The 21,545-nt window shown below is 37.7% G+C and overlaps 3 protein-coding genes across 5 annotated transcripts; 1 reads left to right on the top strand and 2 right to left on the bottom strand.

Annotated features, from left to right (window-relative positions):
* Positions 1–646: 646 nt before the first annotated feature.
* On the bottom strand, positions 647–5,299 carry LOC140758153 (uncharacterized). Its single transcript, XM_073094226.1, has 2 exons — positions 4,681–5,299; positions 647–1,343 (listed from the first exon to the last, which is right to left on the bottom strand). Exons 1-2 carry the CDS (start codon positions 5,253–5,255, stop codon positions 725–727), a joined length of 1,194 nt encoding a protein of 397 aa, XP_072950327.1. The 5' UTR covers positions 5,256–5,299; the 3' UTR covers positions 647–724.
* Positions 5,300–5,874: 575 nt separating this feature from the next.
* Positions 5,875–9,949, top strand: LOC140779458 (uncharacterized). Its single transcript, XM_073124529.1, has 10 exons — positions 5,875–6,079; positions 6,175–6,246; positions 6,842–6,921; positions 7,226–7,325; positions 7,418–7,471; positions 7,659–7,736; positions 8,021–8,118; positions 8,216–8,273; positions 9,104–9,225; positions 9,654–9,949. Exons 1-10 carry the CDS (start codon positions 5,897–5,899, stop codon positions 9,808–9,810), a joined length of 1,002 nt encoding a protein of 333 aa, XP_072980630.1. The 5' UTR covers positions 5,875–5,896; the 3' UTR covers positions 9,811–9,949.
* An 82-nt stretch (positions 9,950–10,031) lies between these two features.
* Positions 10,032–20,011, bottom strand: LOC140779439 (uncharacterized). 3 transcript variants are annotated; one of them, XM_073124503.1, is made up of 10 exons: positions 19,662–20,011; positions 19,088–19,150; positions 17,714–17,784; positions 16,143–17,018; positions 15,092–15,191; positions 13,922–14,824; positions 11,705–13,810; positions 11,560–11,632; positions 10,701–10,858; positions 10,032–10,603 (listed from the first exon to the last, which is right to left on the bottom strand). In XM_073124503.1, the coding sequence occupies exons 1-10, from the start codon at positions 19,738–19,740 to the stop codon at positions 10,281–10,283; spliced, it is 4,752 nt and encodes a 1,583-aa protein (XP_072980604.1). In that variant the 5' UTR covers positions 19,741–20,011; the 3' UTR covers positions 10,032–10,280. The 3 variants fall into 3 exon arrangements, with proteins under 3 accessions (XP_072980604.1, XP_072980611.1, XP_072980620.1); XM_073124510.1 differs by having other exon boundaries at positions 10,701–10,855; XM_073124519.1 differs by having other exon boundaries at positions 13,922–14,302.
* Positions 20,012–21,545: the final 1,534 nt, after the last annotated feature.

The raw sequence follows: 21,545 nt of genomic DNA, 5'->3' as shown, positions 1-21,545 counted from the left end.
AAGTAACTAAGTTGACTAAATCAATGTTCACTATAGAGGATTAAACCCATAATTTCTGTTTATAGATGGGTAGAACTAATTTTTGTTCTTCAAAAGAGTTTTGGCGGAGGGGGTGTGGTGGTGGTGGTGGTGGTGGGAGGTTGGAGGTCATGACCTCATGGGTTTGAGAATCTTTTTGTTGGTTCAAAAGTTTGAAAAGAAGCATCTTTATAGGATCGATAGTCTGAGATACAATTTATAAAGTTATAAAAGCGAAAGATCCGTTTTATCCCTTCGCTACGGAGAGATCTTTTTTATTGTAATGACGAGTAAAGCTAATGACTTTAAGGCAAATTTAGTAAATGTTGCTCTATCGACTATTGAGTAATGCAGCTTATAAGGGACCCAATATAAACTTACTATATATCCACACACACACAGCTTTAGTTAGGTAACGACCTGGTATGCTCCGTTTGTGAGGTTCATGAATCTAATAAAACATCTCAAAGCGAGCCAATCCACCAAATGGTTATTAAAAATTCCTCTCTCTTTACCTGAAAAAAAGAAGGCTAGGAATTATCTATAAAAGAATGACTGCTTCTATTGACAATATGGGTGGGGGGGGGGGGGGGGGGGGGGGGGATTGCGTTTGTGCAAGTGAAGCGGATACCTAATACTTCAAATTGCTATTAAAGAGTTGAAACTATTTCTTTTACAGAATAGCAGCCATAATCTAAATCACACATCACCTACTATTCAGATCTAGCTCCCCAGCTTCCCGCCATTCATCCTGCATTCCTGATTCTCCATTCTGAGGATCGTTCTCATCATTCAGAAAATCTTCTGATGGTTCTTCATCGTCTCTTTGAGCATTTCCCCATCCATGAATTTCCTCCATGTTGCCGCCCTGATCTTGCCCCATATCATGCCCAGAACCTTCGTCGCCCTGAGATGCTGCAGCATTTGCTCTCATTGGAGCCCGGGAAATCATTTCAGCATGGGCTTGTGCCTCAGCTTGAACCATCGCCATTCTCATCTTAGCCTCAGCTGCTTCCCTTCCAGCTTTTTCCCTCGACTCAATCTGTGCTCTTAGCTCAAGCAGGGATTGCTTCTCCTCCTGTAGCAAAGCTTGCTCTAACATGAGCCTCTCCTCTGACCTGAATTCTCCAAGGGCTCTCTTCCGTGTCATGATATTGAAGGCAAGCACTTGTTTCTCAAATGTTGTCGTGAATTCTGCAATTTTAGCAAGGATGTTATGGTCCCATTGCTGGAGACGAGAAGGAAGCTGACCTGTAGTATCGCTATCAAGGATCCTGTCATCTTCTTCAGCCTCATAATCGGACACCACATGATACGGCAACAACCTAGGAGTATTATAGCAGTGAACATGAGAATGAGATTTCCTCACAGCTATGTAAAACAAGTTGGAGTTTGAAGTTTAGAAAGGGAAAATTATATAAAAGAAGAGAGAATCAGACAGGAGTACACTCAATAAAGTGTAAAGTAACGCAGTACAAGAACTTGATCTCATATGTACACGAGGCGTTCAGTTCTCATGCGATCACATTGAACATCCTTACTATTTATTTGTCTTGTCAAAAATGCAATCTTCCTGCTACTAAAGGATACTATATAATAAAAGATGAATTAACCAACATTTGGATCCTTTCTAGTGAAATCCCTCACAGTCCAACATCAGATTGATCTCGACTCTAGAAACATGTGACACTTGTACAAAAACTCATATGACAAAACTCATGAACTACAATAGATATTGAAATCTTAAATTCAAAGCAGAGTTATGTTTGGTGCACAAAATGTTACATTAATTGTTCCAGCACTCATGGATCCTACATGGCCGGATGTAATATATACAGCATATGCATAAGATGATTTAAGACTCTAAGGTCGATGGTCAGACCAACTTTTACTTTAAAACAGCAGAAGTCTTTTTGCGAAATGACTGCATGGAGAGTAAGTTTTCAGAACAAGTATTAGAAACTCAAAAAGAAAATTTTTTGAGAAAAAAAAAAAGAAATTTTGTACTCCTTTAGCTCAATATTGAACCTTTATAAGATCAAATTATGATATTCTATATGGCCATAATGATTTATAGTATACTCAATATATAGAAGCAAAATCAACACATGCTAATGCATGGATGAGTAATAATAGCAACAACAAAATCTCCGAGATGACAAAAGTGAATTAGTTTCTATGATAATTTTAAAAAATAATATATAATATAACAAAAGTGAAATATTCTCAACATTTGCCCATCTTTTCTCATCCTCTTTACCACAAGAAATGTCTGCAGCAGCCGGCAGAAAACAAGTTTTCTGAGTTTTATACAAGTTAAAATTTGTACAATTTTTTACGAGTTATAATCACCTATAAGCAATTGTTAGATTTCAAGGGGGCCAATTGAATAATTACAAGAGAATGAGCAAGGGAAGTAACTCAAAAAAAAAAAAAAAAATCCCTATACCATAGCAGAACGGATAGATATGAACACATAAACAATTAAATGCACCCTGCTATGAAATATTCACAGAGGCTTGGTTTTGCCTATTTGATGCTAGCCTAGGAGAACATTTTGGACTCCTCGTGGAAGTCCAGCTTTACAGGCAGTGTCTTGAAAGAAAGAACTAAAAATTGAAGGGCATATAACTTGAACATAATGGCATCAATCATTTAAAGGTTTCCAAACAATCTTTGAAGAAAAGAAAGAATGTAAAGAACAATGAAGACAGAGAAAGTCCCAACTGTAGTTGTAAGCTAGCAAATGTATCCAGTATCAAAGATATACATAACAACAAGATGCTAGTTCCAAGTATTTATTGTAATCTCTAAAGATCTTTTTTCTCTAATTCTATTAAATATTGACATATATTCATGTATTAATGTATACATCACATAAGCCATTACCTGCCATGTAGCCAGAAACTATTGTTTTTAATTCCAATCACAGTATGAAGCACCTAAGATGGAACAATACCAATCAAAACTTAGTAAAAACTAATGCAAAACGCCTTTTGTCAGGTTGAAACTAGCAAGATTGCTGGTTTTGACCATTGTTTCGGACCACTATCAGCCAAAACCAATATATTCCAGCCCCAACTTTTGTTTTCTTCTAGGGTCAAATCAAACCAACTGAAATCGAATCTGAAACTAAACTGTGAACCATGATTCCAATTTAAGACACTAAAGACCCTCTAACAATGAATTGCACTTTCAAAAGTAAGTTCCGGATGCTTGGATCAGGAGAATTGACTAACATATGCAATTATGCAGCAACGCTGCCGAGAAAGGTACAAGGAGTCAAAGACTAGGCAAATGTGCAGTTGATAGGTATTCAAGGCTTCAAGTACAGGCCACAGATTATCCTTCTGAATTAAGACCAAAGTACTATCGTAGTTCCTCACTGTACTTCCACGTTTACTTTGTAGAGATCAATAATTTATGATTATTTACTCTATAGTGATACCATACTGATTTATCACCATCTGGTAAAGTTGCTTATCACATTAACGTTCTTCCTTATTGACCATGTTTTTTGGATGATCAAATCTGACAGCGCAATATGGCAAGGAAAATTGTTTTACTGACAACTTCTTACACACTATAAATGTTTCTCTGAATTCACTTATTAGTGATCCTTAACATTAATGATGTTTTACAATTATCTTGGTTCTCTACAAACTTCCCACAATTTACTCATTCCTGTATAACAGAATAAGAAGAAACTACCCATCTCTTGAGCATCACTTTCCCATTCTTTGCTACACAAACCAAAGCTTGCATATATCGATTTTTGAAGCACTTCTACAAACATCAAGAAGAAAAGAAGAAGATGACATAACCAATACACTCATATCATCAACAGAATGAGAAATTAGGTCAATGGCCCGCTAGAACCTTAAACCTTGCCCTACTCAGCTTGGCAGAGGAGCAGATACAAGAAAAGGCTGCTTATCCAGGTGTTGGTAAACTTGCCAAGTGCTTAAAACATCCCTTCAAATTCTTAAGAACTCAAGTTTATCCTTTTATGAGGGACTAAATATATAAATGCAATACCACTTAAACAGCCTATTCTATCTACCCTTGTCCCAATATCTAAGTAAGAGATAACAAAACCTTGATTCATCAAGTAAAGGAGAAATATTGAATCAAATGCAAGTTATATTTACAACTCCAAGAAAATGTTCAGTATGTAAATCATGTTAATGAATTAAAGCACATATGATTTTAAAAGAAGATCTCTTTGGAAGCATCATTATTCTCCCATTAACAAACTAACTGTCCATCAGCGCCTGTATAAGATCCATTGCCTATTACTCCCGACCAAGAATATCAGTAATAAATCCCATTCTACATTTCCCGCATTTAAATTATGTTCATTTTACTCCCATCCATTTCCAACATGCTACATTTCGAACATAATAAAATCTTCTAACACCAAACCAAACCCTAATTCTTGCTGGAAAGGATAAACAACAAAACCTTAACCCTGATCCTAACCCTAGTTCTTGCCAACGAGCAAGAAGGACAAATTCCTCCGCTTTCCTCACCCTAATAAGTTCCACGTCAGCACGACACTATCCAAATCGTTCTCCTGTCCCAAAACCCTAACCCTAATTCCACCCTAAAAAGAACAAAACAAAACCCTAACCCTAATTTGTTTCTTGTTTTCCGTAGTACCTTAGGACGGCGTCCTCGACGGAGGCGAAGGGGCGCTTGACGTCGGGGTTACAGACCTTCATTGCGTCCTGCTGCGCCATCTCCACCTCCACCGGATTCCTCGATCTCGCCATCTGCGGCTGCTGCTGCTGCTGCTGCTGCTGCGGTTGCGACAGCTGCGATTGTGGCGGCGGCTGCGATTGCTGATGCTGGGGTGGCTGCTGAGCCAGTTGTTGGGGGTGGATGTGGAGGGATCGGAGGCCGGGAGAGCGGAGATGGGCGTCGATGTTGGAGGGGAAGCGGGAGATGGCTTGGGATTGTAACTGTTGCTGCTGCTGCTGCGGCGGCGGCGGCTGCTGCTGCGGCGGTAGTTGTTGGGGTTTGGGCAGTTGTTGTTGCTGTTGTTGCTGCTGCTGCTGCTGCTGCTGCTGCTGTTGCTGTTGTTGTTGTTGTTGTTGTTGTTGTTGTTGTTGTTGTTGTTGTTGTTGCAATTGGTGCTGTTGTTGTTGACGCATGAGGAGAAGTTGTTGCTGGTGTTGTTGGAGGAGTTGCTGCTGATGCTGCGCCATGGCGGCAGCGTTGTTGTTGTTCTCCATTTCCTCTTCCTCTCTCCCTCCCTCCCTCTCTCGCGATGGGGGTAAAGTCGTAAAGCGGATCGAATATCTGTAGGATCCGATAGGTCACTCTATTGCTAATCACCAATTAGGCAATTACTAGTCGTAAATCTCGTGATACCATCCATAGCCAATTAAATTTGAATAAAATTACATATAACACCTTACATTTTATCTATATTACAAATAAAGGCCCTAGTGTTATTTCCAAGGGATTTTTATAAATTTTTTTAATTGTTTTGTAAATATACTGGCCAATTTGCATGAAAAGTTAAAGTATAAATTTAGGCTCTTTTACATGTATACACTCACAAAGTTAAAAACTTATATTTTATATATTCTTTATATATAATTTAGATAAATAATACGTACTATTTTTCACTAGATTCGATTACATAAGACACGATAGTTTTTTTTATGAGTAAAATATATTCGAAAGTATAATTCAAAAACTGAGGATCCCAAAACGGCTATCTGTGATATAATCGAAAAGGACAAGGGTTAAATTGGAAATAGTGATAGGGAAGATGGGCCCACAGATGGACGGTCCGCAGTAACCCATGTGCTCTTCTTCCATCGCCGTAGTTGCAGCTGAGATTAATTTAATAAATCACTAATTGGTAATGGCCTCAGTTCCCACCTCTCTCTCCTCCCACTTCTTCTCCAATTCGAAATTCCTCCTCTCCACCACCAAAAGCTTCTCTCCGTTCATCCCCATGGCCTCTTCCCAATCTATTCCTTCTCCCGCATCTCCTAGTTCCAAGATTATAGACTCCCATCTCCATGTCTGGGCTTCTCCCCAAGAGGTATACCAATGCTTTTTATTTACTTGGGTTTTCTAAAAAGCAGCGAGTTTTGGACTCCTTTTGCCTTTTTTCTGAAATGGACCTTGGATGCTTAGGCTGTGGAGAAGTACCCTTACTTCCCGGGGCAGGAACCGTCGCTACAGGGTGATGTTGATTTCTTGCTTAAGGTATTTACGATTTTGTTTCAGTTTTGCGAGATTATGCTGTTGAGTGATGTTGCAAATATTATAGAATAAGGCGCATGATTGATGTGGTTAGGCATATTGCATTTCGAAAGTATAGATAACTTTATGAAATTGATTAGCTTTTGTGGCATCCTATGCTTACCCACTGTTGTCGTGTTGAGAGAATACTGCCAGTCAATAGTTTGAGGTAATGCCTATGTGGTATTTTGCGATAACCCATTATTAATGTGGTGTTGGAGCCAATAATTTATAATGTAGGGCAGATGGGATATCAACTTTATGCCAAACGTTGTGACATTATTGTTGCTTTATTACTCTTCCTTCTACCGCTTTATAAGTTGTGGTTGTCCTTATGGTATTAAACATATTGTCAAACTACATTTAAAATTTTTAACACCAGTACTTTGAGCTCCCCAAGTGTGTTATTTTTCTCCTCAATTTAGGGAAGGATGATATGAAAACCATAAGAAGCAATAAAGGGATATTTTAGTTGTGATGAAGTGTATTTCTTGAAACTATACTCATGTTAGATGCTCTGGAGTAGAACCATGCTCTAACTTCTACCATCATTTCTTAGTGTATGGAAGAAGCAGGAGTTAGTGGTGCTCTTGTTGTGCAGCCTATAAATCATATGTTTGACCATTCCTTGGTGACAAGGTAAAGATTCATATCTTCGAATGTAACAGAATTTCGATATACTTTCTCTATTCGTAGTTATATATTTATCCAAATTGAATGTGAGTAACATTACTGACATCTCTACTTTGAATGGTGGTAACAGTGATGGCTTTTCTTTTCTTCTCTTCTTCCTTTTCTTTTGTGGCAAAAGTTGAAGCTTAACAAATACATGCTTAGCATTTGACAATTTGTTGTCTTTCTCCTTTTCTCTTTATCACCACATAAGAAAGGTATTTTACATGTAAATCATTCCATCTCATTATTTTATCTCTTCACGGATTAGTGTTCTGAAGAGGCATCCATCCAAATTCACTGGTTGTTGCCTTGCAAATCCTGCAGAAGATGGAAGTGGGATTAAGCAGTTTGAGCATCTAGTTGTGAAGGTCAGTTTGAGGAAAGTGCCCTATCATATCCCCACGTATGAACATAAGAAGAATCATCTAATGTATATTGATCTGGTTTTTCTTTTCACTAGGACGGATACCGTGCTGTCCGATTCAACCCAGCTTTATGGCCTTCTGGTCAAAAGGTTCGTAGATGCTTTACTGCTGTTATCAATCTTTTGGCTTTTGTTAAGACTTAAGGGTTTGAATCGACAAATGAAATGTAGCTGTATAGTATAGAGAGCATTACTTATTGTTCTCTAACATCTTAGGTTTCTGAAGGCAAATGCTTATTTAAGATGATTTGCTGACTAATAATCCTCAACTGAACAGATGACAAATGAAGTTGGGAAGGCAATGTTTGCTAAGGCAGGAGAACTTGGAGTGCCTGTAGGAATTATGTGTATGAAGGTAGCTCAATATATTTTCTACTTCGGGCATGTATATCAAGTGTTTCATCCCTTGCTAAGTGAATGCATATTGTAAAGTCGTGATGTATATAGTCTGCCCAGGGGTGTCAATTTGCATTACATTTTTTTTTTCGTTTTAGAAAAAGCAAATATGCATAGTTGACTAGGTCAAATTGAGAAGGCATGCTCAAATTCTGCTCTAATCTGGGCCATGTTTAGTTCCTATCGTCTGCATCTTTGAAAATTTTCCATTGCAATATTTACAGACAGTTAGCTATTCCGCAGGGCCTCAGTTTATATATTTCAGATATAGAGGAGCTGTGCACAAGTTTTCCTTCTACTGTGGTAATAATTGATCACATGGGTTTCTGCAAACCACCTATGTGAGCTTGTTTTCAGATGTGGAGGCAATTAATTGATTTCGTACATTGCTTAGGTCATTAAAGTTGTTTAAATGATGTTATATACTTATATTTACAGAAATGATGAGGAACACAGGGCTTTCTCTTCTCTGCTAAAGCTATCCAGATTCCCACAGGTAATCTTGCAATCTTATGAACATATTTTTCATCCCAAAAGATGCTGTGAAAATATGCAAACAGCTAATCAGATTTACCATCTCTCATTGTCTTTTTTTTTTATATCGATCAGCTGATATGTAGCATATTTGTAGCTTCTCCTGAAGTTGAATGGTCTATAGTGGCGATAACGATTAGGTTGTCACAACCCTTCAGTTTAGTGGCTTTCTAGTGACCATGTTTCAATCCACTGCATCAGAATTAACTATTAAGAGTGTATTCTCAAGGCACAACAAATTATTGGTCATGTTGTAAAGATCTATAAAACTTAGTCCGAATGCACAGCGCTAGAACTTAACTACATAAAACGTATAGCCCATTATAGCACCCATATGCAGCAACTAGTTAGTGCTCTATTTTATTTCTTATAAATTGACCTTTTTCTGTTGCTCTTTGACTGATCATTAGCTGAATGATATTGCCTCGGTGGTCTAGTGTAAGAGTTGCTAAATCTCAAATTGTTGCCCAGAATACATAAATTCATCACTTCCATTATTTGGTTTTTTTGTGAGAATTTTATATCATAATTAATCTATTTGTGAGTTATTAAGATCTACTGGGAGCAAGGAATTCAAAGAAAGAAGGATTAAATGATGGAAAACAATGATTCCTCAAACGTGTTCTTTCAATTGTGAATTTGTCCATTTAAATGTTATTAGACCTTAATCTCTATTTCAAAAGTTATATTCCTTCAATGATCTTTTGTTGAAAGTAAACCTTTCTTTGCAAAGTGATGGTTAGATTTCCAGGCAATTATGTAAAAGTTGTCCACTTGTATATGGTTCAACAGGTCTATATCAAATTCAGTGCCCTATTTCGAGTTTCAAGAGAACCGTATCCATATGAGGATACACGCAATACTCTTTCCCAAGTGCTCTCCAGCTATGGGGCCAACCGCATCATGTGGGGAAGGTACTTCAACTTTTGACAAAATTCTGTTAAGTTTTTATTTAACCTTTATGTTACTAATCAGGAAATGGCAGCTTCATCTGAAAGCTGTAGATTCTCCAATCTTAGATTTGTTATAAACAATTATACCAATATACTAGAGCAGTGTTGGAGAACTTGTCCCTTAATTTCAGTGTTACAAGTTACATTGCAGCTAAAAGGGTTAGCAAAGTCAGAAGGGAAACAGATATCTTCCCGCCTCAAATCACGGCCAAATATCTATCTTCAGAAATAGTGGCCTAATTCGACGTTTCAAATTTCAATTGTCAAACCAAAGCTATTGTGAAATTTCTTTTGTCAAAGTCAGTAGTTCAGATGAAATGTGAACTATGCTTTAATTTTCTTCCTAGAAGGTCTTGAATCTTAGTATCCTTTTTACCCCTTTTCTGCAGTGATTTCCCCTATGTTGTTCCAGAATGCGGCTACAAAGAGGCAAAGGAGGGCATCTCTGTCATCGCAAAAATGTTACCTTTGTCATTATCTGATTTGGAGTGGATTATGGGCAAAACAGCAATTCAACTCTTCCAAGATTCATGGAATGCTCTGTAGGGAGCTTGTTAGCCAATTATACATTTCCTGAGCAATTCTAGTGTTTCCAAACTGTTAAGACTACACTGTTCCTGTGATTCAAATAAACTGGAATTCCTTAAAGCTGTTTTTTTATCTCATCTTGCAGACTCCAGTTAAAGGATGCAATTTTAAGGAATAAAGTCATCCATATTATTGCTTACAGCAATAAAAAGAAAATGAAGAACAGAAAGAATCTACATACTATTTTGCAGCAATTAAAATTTACTTGAGTTGCAAGTTGCAAAAAATGAAATCAAAATGGCTATCTGTAAGGGTTCATATTCTATACATGTGTTCACCTGAACTATCATTTACAAAGGGCTCTCCCATTCCCAAAACTGAACCCTCCTTTACAATTTGATTCAAGGTTGAAAGAATATGACAAAAAATTGGAAGAAGAAACAACTTTACATGAAACTGTACATCCAATAGAATCGAAGAGACAGGAGTCAAATAAAATCACCAGGGCGGTGGATCTCACCCATCATAATACGGTTGCTATGAACCTTGAATCCGAGAAGAGAAGGGTCAATCTGCCTCCCCTTTTTCCCTTTCTTCTTGCCACTTTTACCAACTGTACTGGAATCAGTAGAGTCTGCAGTTCCAGTAGAAACAACAGCTTCTGTTACAGCAGGTTTCTTCAGCATATCAACGAAAGAAGCTTCTGGTGGGTCTCTATCACCATAGGAATAGTCCCCGTGGAACCTTGCATTGCTCTTGCTCCTGGCTGATGTCTCCAGGACTTTTGCATTCCCTTCATGCTCTTGTCCACCTGTTCATTAGGACAGATCTCAGGACAATTAGAATTAAGGCAGGAAACTACTAATAAATTTGTAGGCAATTTGGTCGTAGGAAGATCATAGGCGTACCATCAGAGGTTGCCAGGCTAACAGGGCCCTTCCCTTTTATGGGGTAAGGAGCTGAAACTGTCGCCAAGGATGACACTTGGGATGACGTAGCATGTGAGACATGTGCTCTCTTCAGTGAGGATTCATCCATTCCTTCCAAAAGGATGCCAGATATCCTGCTAAAGGAGGGGAATAGAAAGAGATTCAGTCCAAGGTAGAAGAACAGAAAGTACAAAAAAACTTGAGTCAAACTCCAGGAAAGTTGTCAGTAAAGAATGCCATCCCTCAGTTCATCATGTAGGATGATTTTTTAGATAATCTTGGATCACCCATTATACAACTCCGCATATATGAATATACATGGATAAATGAATTCAATTATGCCAATATTATAATCTAGCAAAAGTCGCAATATTTGGGGAAGAAAGACTTGGATTCCATCATATGACTAATTAAGAATAATTTTGGGATGCTTTATGTCCGACAATTATAGGATAATAAGAGACACAAGCAGCATCTTCATGCAATGTCCAAATCAAGAATCATCTTTAGTTGCATCTCCAAACTCCAAAGTTCAAAGCTGTCAAGCATCTTGAATAACAAAAGAAAATCTTCATTATTTCAATACAAGATTACGAGGTATAAAATGACGTTCATTAAGAGGAAAACCAGACTATATTAGCCAAACAATTGAAGCATAAATAGCAATATTAAAATGAAGTAGCAAAGAGATAACTCTTATGCATTCTGAAGGACTGGAATCTGGTATTTATGACATTAATCAAGCATAAATATCACGGCATTAATCAATCTTCAAAGGTTCATTGACACTAATCATCTATAAATTGACATTCAATTTCAAAGCATAAAGAAAAAGTACCTGCCATTGGACATTGACTTATCATAAGCAATATCATCTTCCAGTCCGTAGCCATAAGAACCCAAACTTCCACCTGCATGATTTGATGGTCATGTTTCAAATTTCAAATATCAACAGACAGAAAAGAAACTTCCAAAAAGCTTACCAATGCTGTCAAATGAAGCAGGTCTGATTAGCTTGTTGTCATTTAAATCTCTATGATCCATCAGTGAGTCTTCTCCCAAGTTGTTCCTTTTCCTGTCTCTCAAATCTGATAGAGATATATTGCCACCAATATAATCCCCATGACCATATTTTTCCAACTTTACCATATCCAGTGGTTCAAATTCATTTGATAATCCACGACTCATTTGGATATCCAATTCTCTGTTTGCAATGTTATTGGCATGTTCTTTCACATCTATATTTGCTAAGCTCTGTTGCAATGTCTTTTCTGACTGAGAGAAATGATTAAGCTCATAATCTGAAAGGAGCCGAGCTGGTTCCCTGATTCCATATGATGAGATAGATGCCCCTTTGGCCATTCCCAGTGTTTGGGAAATTTGATTGACTTGTTTGTGATGGAGCAAATCAAGTCCATTCATTAAGTTCTCATTTTCTCTTGCAAGTGATGACCATGCTTCTTCATTGTCTAAAGAGAAACCTTTACTCATATCTCTCTTCTGCTGCTGCAGCTCTAGATGTAACTGATTGAACCGTGATTCTACTAAAGGAAGCTGCCCACTGAAAGCTATCTGTTGGCCCCTTATGGCATCCAAATGAGGAGCGAACTGATATGAATTCTGATGTTGATACAGCTGTCTCTCAGAAGGGAATTGCATAATCTTGTCAGAAGGATACATATGACCAGACTCTTCTTGGACATTCAGCCCTTGATGTGCTATAACATGAGCAAGATCATTATTTGACTCAGGATTACGTGTAGACAAAGAGATTGACCTGTCAAAAAATTGTAAGTTAGGTTCAATATTTCCTTGTTGCAGTCCACCATGCATCATAGAGACTTGTTCAAGGTAACTCCGTTGGTTCAAAGATAAAGATCGCTGATGTTGCTCCAGAAAATCTAATTGGTCAAATCCATTGCCTTGACTGTGAGGTGGGTGGAAAGCTGTCTGGGAAAACTGATCAGATTCACCAACTGGCCAGACCCTGCCTGAATGACGTTGTTCTTCTATCCTGGCCATCTGTTTTGATTTCATGGAGAGCTGATGAGCTAGTAGCTGCTGTTGCTGAATATCTAAGAGAACTTGTTCTTCTAAAGGAAGAATATGCTTATTTCTAGGATGAGAGAGAACATCCAAGTGATCATTCTGACGCTCACCATGATAACGAGAGCCAGCTTGTATAAGCTGCTCTAATGAAAAACCATGCTGCTGTGAAAGATAATGAGATTGGTCCTGCAATTCACGTAGTAATTTCTGCCTACACAGATATTGATCCAGCACACTATTTGGCTGGCAGGTGTCCATATATGATTGTCCAAAACCAGCATCAAGCACATGTCGATTCCTCAATTGCTCAACTAGTAATTGCTGCTGCAGCCGCTGCTGTTGGTGATGTTGATACTGCTGCAACAGTTGCATCTTCTGAAGATGGAACTGCACTTGCTGCTGCTTCTGATGATGGAGCTGCAGTTCAATATCTGGTATTGCTCGTCTGATAAACTGTTGATGGCGAATAGAACCCTCAGCCTTATCTAACAATTTTCTATCTGCATGCATGGTTTGTTGAGGAAATAACAAATGGTGCTGCCGAAGCTGCCGGCTTTGCAATTGTTGAGACAGAAGGTGCTCTTTCAGACGGCAATGATCAGAATCTAGTTCACTACGAGAAAAGAGGCTAGCATCCATAAAATTCTGAAGTACATTTGAGCTAGTGTTTCTTCTGCCATTAGTCAGTGATGCATCATTACCAGAGAAGTTAAGAGCTGAATTTAGTGACTTATGCTTTTGACCAGAGAAAGATGCCTCTCCACCCACAGCCAGATTGGCCATGTTCTGATCAGTAGTGTTGCATATGTTTGATGACAGAGGATGTCTTAAATGAGTTCCTTCAAGTTCAGACAACAATAAACCAAAAGGATTTAATTCATTATCTGCTGGAACCATCTGATCGGTCATTTTCATTTCTTCCATTCCGCCTGCCAAAGAAGGGCTACCAACAATAGTAGTATATGCCAGATGGAGGTTGTCAAAAGACTTACTTAGAATATTTTCAGTACTCATAACAGGCATTCCAGGACACGGAACCCCTGCAGAACATTACGAAATGGAGAATTCTGAGAACTAAATAAATATGGAAACTAAGAATTACCAAAATAATGGATCAGGACATTGATGACAAAGGACCAGACAAAACAAACCTTCTTGGCTAAGCTCATGGAAGTTTTGTGTCTGGGCAGTAGAAATGCCAGCCGAAGTTTCAAATTCTGGATAGTGCAACCACCTGTCATCAGAGTTCCTGAAGTCATCATGTTCAAAAGTACCTCGTTGACCTTGACGGTCCAAAGAATCCAGGAAGTCAGTCGTCGCTAACTGCTGACTATTTACAGAAGTTGAACTACTTATCTCAGTAGGAATAGTACTAGTCTCAAGGTTCCCTCCTGCAGCAACTGACATGTGAGATTGATCATTCACATAAGGTACATAGACTGCCTGGACTTTATCTTTCAAATGTGGCATTACATCACCCAGTTGCTGGAAATTTGCACCTTCTGGAGCACTAGACAAACGTACAGGTAGATCTGTACCAAAATAACCTCGTTCAAACCAAGAGGTGATATCAACTCCTAAAAATGGTCCCTGGATCTCTCCATGAGGATCCAGGTAAAACAAGCTCAACTCCTTAGGAGGAACACTCTGTTCAGACATCTTTACTTCATCACTCTGTTCAGATATCTTTACTTCATCATTATTGGTTCCGTCCTGCTCTTTCCTATTAGGTTGTTCCGAGATAAATGATTCATCAAGCAGAGAACTAGAATCAAGAGGTATATTAGGAATTCCATTAAAAGAATTAGGTGAGTTGATATTCTCATTAGCATTCTTTGCAAAAGCACCAGAAGGGTCCACAATTTCATCAGAATTTCTAACAACTGGCACACCAACCTCCAATTTATATTTTGTATCTGTATGTTTATTGGCTAGATCTCCGATATTATAATAAGCATCATTCTTTGAATTACTGGGAGTCACAAAACCTCTATCTTCCTCATCATTATAAGCATTGGTCTTTCCTCGATACTCTCCGAGGATCGAGGTTCTGTCTGAACATCAGGAATCAACAGTTCAACAATCAAATAAATAGAAACATGTACAATTTAACTAGGAAAAAAAAAATTAGGTAGAAAGACGTCTGAAAAGTCTTTACCAATTACCATTTAATAATCTTCCTGTTTTTCATGATAAGTTGCCAGAGAGGTAATGAATACCTCTTCAGAGGAACTCTAATGGATTACATGTTCTTAATATCTCCTAAATTAAAAATAGCCATAATAATATTGAGTATCATATAATCACATGCAACAGACTACCTGCTGCGCTGCTATTGACTCTTCTATCAGCATTTCTGCATAAATTATTGCAGATGTCACTACCATTAGTGTTGACTTTGCACATATTCTCCAGTATATCCTGCAAGACAGATAAAAGGAAAGCATGATGTTAATGAAGTATTAAAACCACACCTGTTCACAATAGAACTACGAACATAATTAAGTATTAATGAAGTGATCAATACATAAGAATTGATGCAGTGATCAATACATAAGATCATCCTGTTAGAATTCTAATATTAGATTTAGGGACATACATAAGAATTGATGCAGTGATCAAATGTCTCAATTTTTTAAATTTAAGAAAGATACACATCACATGGCCAGCTTCTTTTGCTGGACTATGTACCAGAAGAAAGATAAAGAGCATCTCTTGAGATGCTCAGTCTTTCTACAGTATTTTCCAACCCATTATGTTTACAGTTGACTCTTGTAAGTCCTTTTACTTTTGAATCTTTCAAACACGGACGCAAAGACGGACGCAAAGAGTGTCGATCAACAAATCTAATCAAGGAGCAGAAGCACAAAAAGCAAGTAAAGTAAATGTGACAGAGCAGCCTTAGTTATGAAGCAGGGAAAAATGAAGTCCAGACTAGCAAGAATGCCCTGCTTACACAGCCGTCATGGGTCAAACAGATAGCACAAGGTAATGACCATCAGGAAAGAATGGATGGCAAGGGACACTAATGTTGCAATTTTGTAAATCTAGTGTTACCTTACTCACTTGTTTGAGAGAGAGAGAGATATTTTGCTTGTATTGTTATTTTCTCGTTACACATTATACCTAGAGAAAGATTTACATTACCTATTCATACAAGCATATTCAGGCAACATGACGTACCATGTGCTTATATACAATGCAATATAAATATTTGGCACAGCTTCACTCTGATATTCAAAAGTTACTAAAGATGATAAAATTCCTATTATGTCCTTTAACTTGACTTGTCATTCACTAACAAACCCTCAACTCGGTAAAAAATAGTAAAACTAAGAGTTAGAGTTGCAATTGAAAAACTTGAGAGCCTACCTCTTCATCTGCATCAGGTGCGGTAAAAGCCAACGGAGCTATAGAACTTGATATTGTTATAGGAGGAACTTCCTCAAAACCCTCAGGAGTTGAATCAAATGATGATAACACCTGATTCTTCCTATAAACATCAAGAAGCTTTGCCCGTGGATAGCAAAATATTTCAGCAGATAAACTTGACTTCTCATGCCCATATGCAGCACCAATAGGATGAGTGCGAGAAGATCTCTTGAATACAGATGTCTCAAGGACATTTGATCTACCCCTTCCAGGAGCAAAGCCAACATTTGCACCCTCACCACGCCCTCCCTGCAAGCCATAACCCGGAGCAGAATGATAAACAGATGACCCACATGAAGGAACTTCTTGACGATGACGTGGTCTCCATTTATCACGGGAATCGGATTCAGATGCCGTACGGTTGCTGCCAGGAATATATTGTTTTTCATCTGCAGTATCCTCCCTATCAGCATCTATTTTTCTGTCTATACATGTATCTTTCTCTTTCCCTTCTGGGCCCCATCTAGATGACCATTTGCTGTCCCGTCGACTTTCATTTCCCACAATACGGTTAGTAGCATCAAGCCACTGCTCAAATGACAAGTTCCTAGAATCAGTCATTTCTTTAACAGGAACACTGTCAGAACGGTGTTCGGTTTTACAGTATTCATTTTCTCGATCTCCTTCCTTCCTTCGGTCCCTCCTGCTGAGTAGACTGGTTTCCCTCTCTTCTTCATGCCAACTGTGGTTATTTTCAACATCAAGTTCAATTTGTCTTCCATCCTTCATACCAAGAGACCCTTCCAAAACCAAATTATCTTTCTGGTGGCAATCAGAAGAGGTACCATGGGGCAAGAAATTTGATCGATGCATATCCTGTCAATGTTGACCGTGTTAAAAGGCAATAAAAACACTACGGTATAATGTCCTGAGAAAGTACATACAATGTCATTCAGTTTTTCTAATTGCAGTATAATGACCATAGCAAGTTACTTGTCAAACTCAGCTTCAACAGTATTCAACTAGAACTATCTGTAACCTAAAAGTCCTACCAACATGCAAGAATATGTTTGATAAATCATGATAATGCAAAGGTTTACAGGGTAGAAGATGGCATGGAAAGTAGAAGGGCAAAACATATAGACATCCCAAATAGGAAGATTTGCCAAATAGTTGATTTAATAGGAAATTTCCTGCTAAAAACCAAAATTGTAAGGATACTTAGAGTTAGTTCCAGTCAGAGCACAGCCCAGACAACGTGAGCAAATCAGCAAACACATATAATAATGCTTAAAAAGATTTATTTTCACATTCATTCACAAGATGCCACAGAGAATGTTTATATCAGATCTTCAGTATGCAATGACTAAAGGGTTCAACATCAGGATCCATGTTACACCTGTCAAGTTCCATAAGAAAAAAGTAGCTTACAAAAGAACTAGAAAATATAACAGGAGGAAAACTGCACAGATAAGACACAATATACCTAAAGTATAAAACTATAATAAATAAGTGAGTTGATATAGAAAGATGGTTATCATTTGGATGACTGATGCAGGAGAAAGACTGACCTTGCTTTCATTGGGTCTTGAGTAAAGCCACTGAGGCGACAAAGGTATATTGTTCTCTGGCATTAATTTATCTGCAGCATTTCAAACATATACATACACTGAGGATAACTAGAGATCACTGTGAGTTCATAAATAAATAAACTCATAAAAATTTGAAACATACTACAAAATGTAGGATATATAACTAGCCAAAATCCATTTGCAGAGATAAATAATTTGTTCCACCCAGAACCGCACATATAGGTGCATGCATATGATATTCAATACTATGCTTCCATCAATCGGGAATTTTCGCCACAAAGAAAATAGAATATTTGTAGATTTTTTATTTTTCAACCAAATATCAACAGGCTAGCATAAGAACGTGACCTTTGCAAGGGGTAGATGAAAGAAGCTCTTTGAAGAATCTGCATCCTATGTACTATGTAGCAAATTTAGCAGAGAAAAATTATGATACGTGGAACATATAGCAGGTATGAGAATTAACTGCCAACAAAGTGATACCTGATAGATAACAGAAGAAAGTAAAATAGATAACAAGATAAGATAAAAAGATTGTAAACGCTAGAGTATTTTATACTGGAATCATCAACAATAATGCACTTATCGAGGAGATTAAATAACAAATGTTAGGGTATTATCATAATGGATAGTTATGTGAGAACAGAGTAAGATGGTTTTGAATGTCTAATGAAGGTGATATAATCATATAATCATAGAATGATGCCATTCAATTAGGTTTTATGAGAGGGACGAAAAGACAAAAACTAACTTGAGTAAATTAGTCAGAACGCGACTGATTCAATCGATCAGTCGAACAAACTTCATTTGAAATAGTGGCGTAGTGAAAAATGTGGTAGTGCTTGATTTGATGAACACTTGCATTAAAAAGAGAGAAATGAAGAGAAATGAACTATACGGCCGACCCCAAATAAGGTACCATTATTCTACCAAATGAGGATATTGAGTTATGATGAAACATAAGATTTTGAACCAGCACCACATAAATACAAAGGAGCAGACAGTGTGAAATGTATACTGATAACACAGCAATGGCAATGACACAAGAGAAAATGCAAGGATTGTTGTTGTAGAAACAACCATCAATTTAGCGGTTCCCTCCTCCCACTTTTGCCATTGGAGAAGAGAAGGGAAACCATATTCACAAATCACAATATCCTATTGTTCCCAGGTAAAGTAACAGCAAGACGATAACCAGAATCACAATATCCTATTGTTCCCAGGTAAAGTAACAGCAAGACGATAACCAGAATCACAATATCCTATTGTTCCCAGGTAAAGTAACAGCAAGACGATAACCAGAACCATGCATGTGCAAAATAGAATGGTCAAAAGCGACTGTTAGACAGCTACCTTTAGTTTCTGCAAGAATTCCAGGGAGCCCCTTGCCATCACCATTTTCCACGGTTGTGTCATCTGTGCAAATGGAGCAACAACTCAACACTTCACTAGTCAACATGAACACTTAACACCCAAAAGTTAAATAACATTTTAACGGACAGAAAAGCACGGTAATCCCAGTTATCATACACTACCAACAAATAAACATAGGAATTATTTTATTGATAAACCAGGAAACAGTATCAAGAGAACTAGACCAAGATAAGATCCAAAAAAACAATGCTGGAGTCGCTTCACGGAATCAACTTCTACGGTCATTACTTCCACATGATGATCCGCTATAAAGAACTCAGATAAACCAATCTCCTATAGTAAATAAAATAACTACCAATTATTCCACGAAATGAGGAATGAATAAGAGATTTTAACACCCATTGTCTAATTTACTAAATAAAAACCCAAAACGTGAGCAGAAGATTGGACACCAAAAGATATACATATATAGGGAACGATTACAACACGATCCTACCGTTCCATCACAAGAATAGCATACAAAAAAGAATAGATCCGAAACCCAAATCCATACCTTTCGCCGCCCGTGCCTCCTCGGCCGGCTTCGACGGGATCAGATCCTCCGACAGATCAACCTTGTTCGCCACCATCATTCAAAAACGCACCCGAGTCGGAAAGTGGGGAGATCGTAATGGGGAGAATCGAGTTAGGGTTCCAAACCGGAGGGAGGCGGAGGACCCGAGGGACGTAGGGGAGTAGAAATGAGGGATCCGAAAGGACAGTGGAATGGGATTGAATAAGAGGATGAGGTTTTGGATGAGTCTAAGGTTAAGGTTAGGGTTTTGGGAAGAGGAGAAGATAAGCGATCGTAGGAGAGAGGAGCCGAGGGAGAGGAGGAGGAGCAGCAGCGGAGCTGAGAGAAGCCTAGGCCCTTGTTGGTTAGAATAGAAACCAGAGCTTATAAATTTATAAATAAATAAATGGCGTTTTGCAATTGACTACCTGCATTTCTGAATTATTGCAAAACAATCCTCTCATTAACATATTTATAGGGGATTTTAAATAATTCTCAAATTTTAAGCTTTGTTCACGTGGAATAAGAGAATTTTTGTTCTAATATAAGCATTTTTATACTAATATTTACTTCTCTCTCATCTCCTCTTTTTATCTAATACTTTTATATTTATTAATTACTATTTTACTCTTCAAATATATCACTTTAATAGACTCCTATTTAAATCATTTTCTCTTTCCTGGTTATCTTATCTCTCATATTTCTATCCATCCATTAAAAATAGTGTTTTAGTTATTTATAAAATTATTATTTATAATTTTATTACACTGCAATAATTTATAATTTATAAAAAAAACATGATAATTGTTGATATTAGAATAAGTTTCTTTTATATTAGTATTAAACATTAGCATAGTTATATTAGTATTAAACTTATTCTACAAGTGAACGGACCAAGAATATCATGATTACCATTGTGACCTTTGTAATATTTATAATTCGCACCAAAATTATTACTTTTTTAAAATATAATTTTGTTTAATAAATCCAATTAGTCGTTGTAAGAATGTTGCCCTTGACATGCCAAATCGGATATAAACTTTGATTTGAAGCTCATCTGGTCCTGACTTTTATGTTTCAAGAAAGACTCCACAATGCTTTTTTAATCTCATTAGGTTATATCAGGGACGTCAACATTTAGCCTTCTTGTTCAAATAAGGCCGACAGCTCCGGCCGGTGCAGGTTATCAAAGGTGACATCCTTCTCAGCACTCTAAAACCTAGTGAAGAAGGAAATGAAGGTTCTACTCACCTCAATTGAATCCTGGACCCACTCATCTGTAGGGTGTAGGTAGAAGAATTTAGTGTTTTTATCCTTGTCGTGCACCTACCAAAGCTTGGATCTATGTAGCCATTTAACATTGAATTGTCTACTTATAATCATTTTTCAGTTATATAAACTCTTTAAAAAGGTTAGGCCTGCAACGTCCAACTACCCAACATCACCCATCACTTCTTCGCAATCTCGCAATTCAAATGAATATCTAACAAAATTAGAAGATCTAGATTATAATCTTTGTTCATGTCTCAATATTAGTCAAGTGCTTCCTTATTTATAACACCCATATAATTCTAAAAAAATGGCTTTAATTATTAAAAAAAATATATGGCAGAAAGATAGAGACCAGGACTCAAGCAGTTTTCCCTCGCTTAGCTGTAGCATGTCATGTGGCACCCAAGCCCTCAACGTCCATAGCCTCAGTCTCTCTTTTGGCAGCTTATATTCCACCAGCGCCAGTTGTAGGTCTTCTTTACTGAGGGCCATGTTGCCTGCAACCTCTTGACGATCCCCTTAGTTGAGAGCTCACTTGAGCTGGGTGACCACCTTCTCATGCTTCTCCAGGGGAGAGGGTGGCTGGCCGACGGTAGAAGCAAAACTATCTTG

Source organism: Typha angustifolia, chromosome 3, assembly GCF_048772165.1.
Source record: "Typha angustifolia cultivar Huaian chromosome 3, ASM4877216v1, whole genome shotgun sequence".
NCBI classification, from domain to species: domain Eukaryota; kingdom Viridiplantae; phylum Streptophyta; class Magnoliopsida; order Poales; family Typhaceae; genus Typha; species Typha angustifolia.
This window is presented reverse-complemented; position numbering and strand designations above follow the sequence as displayed.

What these genes read in the sequence shown, in the direction of transcription:
- LOC140779439 (XM_073124503.1), bottom strand. Translation starts at nt 19,740, where the DNA reads ATGATGGTGGCGAACAAGGTTGATCTGTCGGAGGATCTGATCCCGTCG. An exon ending in GGAGGCACGGGCGGCGAAAG is followed by an intron (nt 19,151 to 19,661) that starts GTATGGATTTGG and finishes CCATTTGCACAG; the next exon opens with ATGACACAACCGTGGAAAAT. An exon ending in AGTCAATAGCAGCGCAGCAG is followed by an intron (nt 14,825 to 15,091) that starts GTAGTCTGTTGC and finishes CCTGATGTTCAG; the next exon opens with ACAGAACCTCGATCCTCGGA.
- LOC140779458 (XM_073124529.1), top strand. Translation starts at nt 5,897, where the DNA reads ATGGCCTCAGTTCCCACCTCTCTCTCCTCCCACTTCTTCTCCAATTCG. An exon ending in ATGTTGATTTCTTGCTTAAG is followed by an intron (nt 6,247 to 6,841) that starts GTATTTACGATT and finishes ATCATTTCTTAG; the next exon opens with TGTATGGAAGAAGCAGGAGT. An exon ending in AACCGCATCATGTGGGGAAG is followed by an intron (nt 9,226 to 9,653) that starts GTACTTCAACTT and finishes CCTTTTCTGCAG; the next exon opens with TGATTTCCCCTATGTTGTTC.
- LOC140758153 (XM_073094226.1), bottom strand. Translation starts at nt 5,255, where the DNA reads ATGGAGAACAACAACAACGCTGCCGCCATGGCGCAGCATCAGCAGCAA. An exon ending in GTCGAGGACGCCGTCCTAAG is followed by an intron (nt 1,344 to 4,680) that starts GTACTACGGAAA and finishes TAATACTCCTAG; the next exon opens with GTTGTTGCCGTATCATGTGG.